Source organism: Microcaecilia unicolor, chromosome 1 (assembly GCF_901765095.1).
Source record: "Microcaecilia unicolor chromosome 1, aMicUni1.1, whole genome shotgun sequence".
Lineage (NCBI taxonomy): Eukaryota > Metazoa > Chordata > Amphibia > Gymnophiona > Siphonopidae > Microcaecilia > Microcaecilia unicolor.
Genome location: NC_044031.1, coordinates 124,781,117 through 124,790,954, shown reverse-complemented (window position 1 = coordinate 124,790,954; position 9,838 = coordinate 124,781,117). Strand labels below are relative to the sequence as shown.

The following is a 9,838-nucleotide window of genomic DNA, read 5'->3' as shown; positions in this document are numbered from 1 at the left end:
TTCCGGATAATCAGGACACCTGTTAATTGGGACAGCCATATATTTGGTCCAAAACCGCAAGAACAAAAACAAAGTACATTTATAAGGGGAAAAAGTTTTGGTTATTTGGAACACCACACCATTTAATTGGGCCAGAAGCGTCCACAGAAGGTCATTGATGCATTACTTTCCCATCGTGTATAATTGAGCAGCTGCATTTGCATACAACCAGGATGCCAGGAGCTTTATTTCTGGATTAAACCTTTATTTCATACAGGAAGGCAATGAAGGCAGTCCTTTAACTGCTCTAGAAATCTGTGCTGATTTTGTTCAGCTGCAGTCAATTAAGAGAGCTAGTTAAGGTAGCTCCATCGGTACCTCTAATGTTAATACTTTACTGTTTTCAATGTGCAACTCATAAATAAAACATTTTTACTGTTACTGTGTATTTATTGGTGCTTTGCAACTTTGGTTTTCTTTTGTTCAATTTTTGTTTCAGGATAAATGAAACCTTTTTACTTTTATGCTTGTACTGTATTCTTTTTTCATGGTACCCTGAGAACTTTATCTGGGGCAGCCGCTTAGTTGTGACAAAATACTGAAGTCCTAATACATAGCAGATAACGGCAGAAAAAGACCTCCACGGTCCATCCAGTCTGCCCAACAAGATAAACTCATATGTGCCACTTTTTGTGTATACCTTACCTTGATTTGTACCTGTCTTTTTCATGGCACAGACCATATAAGCCTGCCCAGCACTATCCTCGCCTCCAACCAGAATCCATTGTACATAAATGTACTGATTTGTGGGAAATGCCCCATAGGACCTAGTTTTTAATTGTATTTTGTGTTAAGATTGTTACAGGACAAGTTTTGGTGGGATACTGAGAACAGACCTTAAAGAAATGAAATCATTACATCTTCCTGAAAATATGTATTTTGGACTTTAAGACACAGCCACCAGAAATACAAAGTAGTAAATGATATAAAGGGAAATCAGCAGGGCTGGTGTTAAGCATATAGTTACTTTGGGCACAAATGTGGGAGGGGGCTCTAAAGCCCATCAACTTCAGGCAGGCTTGGGACCTCCTGCAGCACAGGGGCCCAGGATAATTGTCCTATTTGCTCCCTCTAATACTAGCCTTGGAAATCAATGTAATGAAGAATAGTGTTTCAAAACAGTAGTCATTTATGATAATGGACTCAGACCAGTGGGAATAGCCTGAAAAATTGTACTGAGAAAAAAAACCTTTTCTTGCTGTTAATTTCATTTTAGCCATTACTGGACTCGTTTCTTGCAAGTACAGCTGCTTTAAACTGTAGGGGGAGCAAAGAAACAGCACACTGCTGTCTTCCCTGTCCTATAATTAAAACGGAAGCAGAGCAAAAGTCGGAAAAATCTGTAAATTGTCTAGTGCTAAAATGTTCTTTAGAGGACATTGGGCGCATGGATACACAGACCAGGCACAGTTTTGCATTCCATTGTGCTATGGTCCTTACCAGATTACTCTGGGGATGTGAAAGAGAGGTTTTGAGTGCCTCACCAAGGGAAAAAGAGTACTCTTAATAACTGGTTATACACATCACTGGATAACTCAAAAGGGGATGGGATTTTGATGTACCACCTTTCTGTGGTTACAAAGTGGTTTACATATTATATACGGGTACTTATTTTGTACCTGGGGCAATGGAGGGTTAAGTGACTTGCCAAGAGTCACAAGGAACTGCAGTGGAAATTGAACCCGGCTCTCAGGCCACTGCACTAACCATTAGGCTATTCCTCCACTGCTAAAGAATTACACAGAATCTTTTGTAATACAGAGGTAATGAAAGAAAGCCACAGTCAGATTGCTAAGATGTAATATTACATCTCGCTGCTGGTGCACTTATTCATGCTGGAATGTAATCTATTAATTTCTCTTGATCCAGTGGAAAGCATTAAAGATAAAGCTCATCTTGTATTGCTCATTCGTCCGTTGATTAGGCGATTCTGTAGGTACAGGACAGAGGCACCGATGCGTTACTAGATCCACAGCAGGGGGCTCAGCCGGACTCTTCGTCTTCGCTGTGAGAAACTTACATTTTGCCTTGCACGTGAACTAGCCCGAGGAAAGCCCGGTAGGACATCAAACAGGTGGAGCTTTGTCGAACTTCAGGGTGGTAGAGCAGAGCCCTTCTGTCCCCTGTTACAAAAAGGGATTATTAACTAGTGGTTCCTATTTTCCCAGGTCGGTAAATACCTGAGCATCCCCCATCCCTCGTCATAGGCTCCAGCTTTCAAAATAATTGGGGGTGCTAAACTGAACAAAAGTAAATGCTCGCTACTTTGAGAGTACTGGTGTTTGCACAATATTGGGGTTGCTCAAGCACCCACAGAGCTGGCACCTATGCCCCCCTCGTAGCAGCCCTTGTATCTCTTCTCTGATGTCCAAAGCCCACTCCTTTCCAGCCGTGTCAAGCATCTCAGAAAAGCCGGTCCCTTAACCCCTAGGTGGAACTGCACTTCAGGTTAGGACAGATTGTGGGGGGCCACTACAGTGAGAACGTGCTGGCGCGCGGCTCTCAGGCTGCACGTGCCGCAGCGCTGATTGGGGGCACAGCTGAGCAGAGGGGAATGCCCGCGCGGCCACCGCTGCCCCGGTTCCCTAGAGCCCGCGCGCGCCGCCCCCTCGCGCTCGGCACAGACACAAACACATACACACACACACACACACACGGGCGCAGCTCCCCACAGCGTCCGGTTCCAGAGTCTGGCGGCATCGCTCTCTGCCCCTTCCTGCTTTTTTCCTCTCTGCGGTCGGCATCCTGAAAAAAAGACGTGAGATGTCCTCTGCGTCCTGCCCGCGCTGCGGCTCCTGCTTGCCGGCGCTGCTGGCGCTGCTTGCTCCCGGCTTTCTGGCGTTCAATCTGGAGGTGGAGGAGCTGACGGTGTACAGCGGGCCGGAGGGCAGCTACTTCGGCTACTCGGTGGACTTCCACGTTGCTGACAGGAGCACGTAAGTAGCCCAGACTTCAGCTGCCAGTTTTCCTTGAATCCTTTCTCGGCTGGTGCGGTGAGTGGTAGAAGCCAGTGGAAGTTATGGATTGCCTTAGAACTTGTCAAAAGTGCGAGAACCTATTGTTAACGAGATGAATAAAGGACCACAAATAAGAAAATGTATCCCCACCTCTGTTCTCTAGTGACTTCAATTCAAATACAATGTTTCCTGGTCCTGTCACTGAGTATAGGAAGCTCTTTGGAAATGAGACTCCTATACATACTGTATATGGTTTGTCATTTATTGCATGTTACCATTGAATTTTTTTCAAATTTGTGCTGTACCACACATTAAAAAAAGAGAGAAAAATGATGTGCGTAAGAATAACAGTGCATACCAAGAAGCAGCTTTTCTTTGGCTCCTGCTATTCCTAAATGTATGTTTTGCCCATTGACTGATAATGCATTCTGTGGTTTCCCCATCCAATAATTACTTCTCCAGCATGGAAACAAGTTGAGTTTGAAGAATGGATGGTAGTGCCTCCTAAGCTAAGCAAAGTAAGGCTGAATCCACTCTCTCAGACCATTAAAGTACTTTTAAGGTTTGGTATGCAATAAAAGAAAAGGGTTTGAAGGACAGATATTGCTAAATCTGTGTTGATCATACAGGTTTATTAGTATTGCTGTACAGCTCTTTTGTGGTGTAGCCTTCTCAAACTAGTTGTGCACTCAGAGTTCCAGCAGGCAGTAGTATGTAACATTTTAAAATTGATTCCTGAACATTTTAATGTCAGCATTCATCATTTGCTGGATACGTTGCTGCTTGCTCAAACCACCATTCAACTTTGGATTGGCTTAATAATTTGTTGCTGTCTGTTACTCTCATATCAATGAATTTTCATTATTTTTTGTTTTGTAGAGTAAGTGTCCTGGTTGGAGCACCCAAAGCCAATACCACTCAGCCAGAGATAATGGAGGGAGGAGCTGTGTATTACTGTCCTTGGACAGATGCACACACTGCTGAGTGCAAGCAGATCCCTTTTGATACAACCAGTAAGTGATAAATCAAATACTGAAGTACTATAGACACTGCTGATAACAGTACCACATCTCTGTTATTTGTTTAAAGTTCTTTTCTGGTAATAAGCATTCTCTTTTTAGCAAATGTCAGCTTTTTTTTTTTTTTTACTGTGAGTTAATCTTGTCAGGAGTGGCTACAGTCTTCTGTGCAATATTTTTATAATCATAGTGATCTGCAGAATAAAACAAGGTCATTGCCATTCCCACCTAGATTAATCTCCATCTATGTTGTTCTCATGCAGTTTTGGGAGGTAGAAAAAAGTATATTAACGTACATGTATATAAGATTTTAAAACACATTTAAAATAGCAACACTGCTTAGTGTGAAAATACATTTACTACATTTTTGTTTTTTGCTGCCTTACTCCCCTGTTTGCTAAGCCACGCGCTAAGTGAATGGGTTGTGTTGGGCTGTGTCTGCCATAAATAGGGGGTTAGTGTTATTTCCTTGTTCTCTTTTCTTTATATCCAGTTTCTTATGTATTTATGCTTTATTCACACTTACTATACTGCCTTAACTGACATACAGAACAAAGTGGTTCACAATTCTGAAAAATACTTTTTTTTATGTAAAAAATGTAGTTGTTTCAGCCCTATTTTAGAAAACATTTTCCTAAATCCAGAATTTAGCTGTACTATGTTCATCCTTTGGGACCTCTTCTCCTCTTGATCTATGCATATTCCCTTGGTGACCTGATCTCCTTCCCTGGCTTTTGGTATCATCTTTATGCTGCTGACTCCCATATCTACTTCCATACACCAGAAATCTTACCAGGAATCCAGCCCCAGAACTCAGTCAGCTTGGATGTTCCAATAGCATGGCTAAGACAGATCTTCTTATCTCTTTCTCTAAACTTCATCCTCCCTTCCCCCTTTCTCTCTTTTTGTGGATGTCACTGACATCCAGCTAGCTCCCTCAGCTCATAGCCATTTTCCCCTCTGTAACATCACCAAAACTCATCCCTTCGTTTCTGAACACACCATCAAAACCCTTATCCACACTCTTATCACCTACAGTACTACTGTTGCATCCAGCTCCTCATAGGTCTTCTACTGAACCATCTCTGTTGCCTTCAATGTATACAAAACTCAGCTGCACCACTTGCATTCTGCCAGTGTTTTGCTAAATTCATGTCACTTCTGTTACAAACCTATAAGTGCTTATAGGTTTGTAACAGAAGTGACATGAATTTAGCTTTCATTCTGCAGTTCCTGTCATTGGGAACTGTGCTTATTGAGTACGTTTATTTATTTATTAGGATTTATTTACTGCTTTTTTGAAGGAATTCACTCAAGGCGGTTACAGTAAGAATAAATCAAACATGAGCAATAGACAATTACCGCAGTAAAAATATTCAAATAACAATACAAAGTATGGCATGATATAGTATACTACTTACAATGTCAACATAATACCTAATAGAACATTTTAATAGACTATGTAGGGTATAAGCAAAGATGGAAAATATAGTAAGAGAGTAAGGATAGTTAGAAAATAAGGTGACTAATTTAAAGAAAGTTGCACATGAGGTCAGAGAGATGGTTAACATATAGGGGCCCTTTTACTAAGCCATGTAGGCACGTATGCATATTCCACGTGCGTCAATTTTGAACTACGACCCGGCTATCCCGTGGCCCAGGCAGTAATCTTGTTTTTTACGTGCACCCGCTATGCGCGCCAGAAATTTTTCCAGCGTGTGGCGTTAACCGGATGGTAATCGGCATTGTACGCGCACTGCCGATTACCGCCCAGTTAATGCATGAGACCTTACCGCTAAGTCAGTGGGTGGCGGTAAGGTCTCAGGCCCAAAATGAACACGTGCCAATTTTCATTTTGCTGCATGTCCATTTTCAGCCCCCCAAAATAAGGCCTTTTTTGCATGTGCACTGGAAAAATGGACCTGTTCGCGTCCAGTACATGTGTCTACACCAGCGCAGGCCATTTTTCGGTTTACCTTAGTAAAAGGACCCCTAGATAGGTAAGGGAGTAAGAGGAGTTAGAAAATAAGCTGACTAATTTAAAGAAAGGTGCACACGAGGTCAGAGAGATGGTTAAAATGTTATCTCAGCTAGGGTAGGAGTGGATAAACATGTCCTGCTGCAGTACTCTTATCTGTGCTCTTCTTCTTCACTCACAACTCCACAGTCCATTCTTTCCATCTTGCCGGTCCGAACACTTAGAATGAATTTCCTGAGTCAGTGCAGTGGGCTAAGAACCAGGGAAGCCAGAGTTCAGATCCCATTGGCACTTCTTGGGCAAGTTACTTAACCCTCCATTGCCTCAGGTACAAACTGGGAGGGCCTTGTACTAAAGCTTAGTGCCATGCCATGCAGTTCATAGATATAAAATAGGGTGTGCAGCATTTAGCATGCACTAAGCTTTAATAAAAGGGTGGCCTGAGAACCTGGGGAACTGGGCTCGATACCCGCTGCATCTCCTTGTGACCCTGAACAAGTCACTTAATCCTCCAATGCTCCAGGTACAAAATAAGTACCTGTATATAATATGTAAACTGCTTTGATTGTAACTACAGGAAGGCAGTGTATTAAATCCCATCCATACTGTACCTGAGTATAACTCACTTTGATCTACTACTGAAAAGGCATGAGTTAAATCCAAATGCCTTTATGCTTACCCTCTGGCCCAATTCAAATCCAGCCTAAAAGCCCACTTTTTTGAGGTTGCTTTTAAATCTTAATTCTGTTCATGCCCATGTAGTTTTTGACCATTTCCATAATAATAGAAACACCCTAACTCTCATATTTGCCCTGTTTCTCTTGAATAGATTGTTGCTCTGTGGAGCAGGGTTTGACTCATGTGTGTGTATAGCACTTCATGCATATTGCACTCTAGAAATGGTAAGTTGTAGTAATAATAGTGTGTGCCTACCTCTATCCTTATGAATCTATTAAAAACTTCACATACCTCAATATTTTTTCAGGAATGAATGAAAAAGGGGGAATCTGAATGCTTATACATTGAAATATTCAGGGTATTATAGGACAAGAAATAAGACATTTCTTGGTAGTCACAGGTCTTATGGTAATGGTAGTATCCCTTAACCCGAGGAATTCAGCAGTAATGGCTCTGCATGAGGATGTACAGTAGCTTCTATCTAAAACTGCAATGCTGAGTAAAAAAGTGGTAGTTTTGCAATCTTGGAGAAATGGGACAATTAGAAGTTGCGTTTTCCCTGCTACCAGTCTGATATCATCATGGTTCATCATATTGTTTATTAGTTTCATCTATGCATAAGTAAATAATATGTAATATGAATGTGAAATGATTCCATAATGTTTTGCAATATAAATACAGAGGGTCGCACTCAAACTATTCATACTTGAAAAGGTCTCTGCATGCTACCGTAAGTAATTCTTTACAGAGCATGAGAGAAAATTCTCTTTCAGAACAATAGATGCTTGATCAAAAACTAATGTAAGCATGGTGGGAACGAATTGAATTCATTTTTGAAACCCCGTGACAGATGTTTCTTATTTCATTAAAGGAAAAATTACATTTTAAACTATTGTGAATGATTATATTTTCATGCTTTTTCAAAACTTTGACTTTTGAAAATCAGATGATGATAATGTTCCCAAAACATACCCAAGAGAAGGGGCACATTTGCACAGTCACTTTTGATTATCGAGCACTGTGGACCAAACTTAAACTTCTGGTGCAGGCAAGGTATGGAAACCTTGAAAGTTAGCTTGCTTGCAGAGAACTGAAATGGTATCTTTTGGTCTGTGGTTTAATTTCAAATAAGCAAAAAGTAGATCTTCTGTCCAAGTCTTAAATTCAGCATTTCTGGGCAAAAGTTCCACAGATCTTTCTGCTGAAGTTTTTGTTTGTACATTTTTTTCCAGTGAAAGTCTATTTCCAGTGAATTGTTTTCCTTTCTTGAACATGTAGGAAATCCAGATCTGTGGGGGAAAATGCTCAGCAGTTTACACAGTTTTGAAATAGCATTTCTTGTCTCTGTTGTGCCTTAACTTAAGTTTGGCCCTATGCATTTTTACAATAAATGTTGTGATAGCGTTTTTAGAGAGATGCATATTTTTACACATGCTTAGAAAGTTTCAAATAAGTTTCTTGTTTAAAGCTTTCAGTAGAACACATACATGAACATGTTACACAATGCAGTTAGGGCCATATGTATATTTAATGAAAGTAATGTTCTGCGATATTCCATGGCAACTGTATGACCAATTACAAAGCATAGCTTTGCATAAAGATATCATAGTACCCTATTGTGTATAAATCAGTATTCATGACATTGTTTTCTTATCAATGGGCAACATGATGGAATTCTGTACTGATATCTTTAAGATGCTTAATTATAAAGAATTCCGTTAAAAGCTGAAAGCCTTCATGTTTTGTAAATTTGTTATGAATTAAGTAATTAAGGGGGTTGTTTACTAAAGCTTAGTTCGAGTTATCTGCAGCAGGGCCCACTTTTTTCCTATGGGCCTTGCTACAAATAACTCGAGCTATGCTTTAGTAAACAACCCCCTTAATGTCTTAGAATCCTGGGAATTTCCAGCTTCTTGCTTTGTTAACCTTTAGATTGTAAGCTCTTCTGAGCAGGGACCATCCTTAGTTATTAATTTGTACAGCGCTGCGTAACCCTAGTAGCGCTCTAGAAATGTTAAGTAGTAGTAGTAGTAACCGCACTGAACTCAAGAGGTTATGTATGGGAAATAAGTGTCTAATATAGTGATTTTCAACCTTTTTCATCTTGTGGCACACTTACAAGGTGCAAACATTGTCAACGCACACCATCAGTTTTTTAAGAATATATTTTATCATTTAACAAACGAGTATTTAGATTGCATTTAAAGTTCAATAATTAAAATAGTGTTATCTTTATAGCCACAAATAAAATGCATTCAAAAACAAAAGCAGAAGTAGTGCTGGTGGGTATTATTGCACAGTGTGTCAAGTGGATACTTCTGTGGCTAACTCAAAGAAAAGTTAGGAGCAGCTGTTACAGCATTGTACACACATTCTAGAAAATCAGGAACCGAGTCTAGCTATTCATTAAAAAATACAACAGTATACAAAATCCAAACCTATTCTGGCAAAAAAACATACATGCTATTCCCGGTATTCTATTTATTGCACCGAGATTTCTGTGTGGAAATTGAAGTGTGTTCCATAACATTGCGCATAAGCTAATTGGTTAAGCTAATCAGCACTGATACTTGGATGCTAACAACCACAGCACTAATTGGACATTAATTAAAATTTATGCATACTACTTGCTAATCGTATTTTGTAACGTCGTGTGTGTAAATTCTAAGTCGCATAGTTGAAAAGAGAGCATGGCCATGGGTGAGTCATAGGAGTATCTAAAATCTGTGCACGTTGTTATAGAATACATCTGCTCCATGCCTAATTTAAGCGTCGGAATTTACACCAGGTGTTACTTGGAGTAATCGGCTGTGACTAAATTTAGTCGCGTGGACCGGCACTCTGCTTATTCTATAAACTGCATAGAAATTTAGGCTTATTTTATAAAGTACGCCTAAGTTAAGGCGTACTTTATAGAATACACTTAAGCAAATTTCATTTTGGCGCTTAATTTTTAGGTGTGATTATATGGAATCTAGTCCAGTGTGCACACAGAAAAGAAGCGAGGGCCAATCAATGAATTCAGGAGCTGAAAACTGAGCAAGCCATAAGTGGTTGCTCAAGATACCTTCTCCATTTGTCCCCCTAGCTTTCCTCTTCACCTCAGTTCCTCCATCTGCCCCACTTTCCTCTTTCTCTCCCAATTTCTTTCTTTACATTTGCCTACC

The 9,838-nt window shown here is 40.3% G+C and overlaps 1 protein-coding gene across 2 annotated transcripts in view; it reads left to right on the top strand.

Moving 5' to 3' along the window:
- Positions 1-2,674: 2,674 nt before the first annotated feature.
- ITGA8 (integrin subunit alpha 8) overlaps positions 2,675-9,838 on the top strand; it is a 521,482-nt gene continuing 514,318 nt past the window's right edge. For both annotated transcript variants that reach the window (XR_003941853.1, XM_030199982.1), the window contains exons 1-2: positions 2,675-2,975; positions 3,876-4,009. Coding sequence is in view for 1 of the 2 variants with exons in the window: in XM_030199982.1 (XP_030055842.1) it covers positions 2,803-2,975; positions 3,876-4,009 (307 nt within the window). In the remaining variant the exon portion in view is untranslated. The remainder of the gene's footprint in view (positions 2,976-3,875; positions 4,010-9,838) is intronic.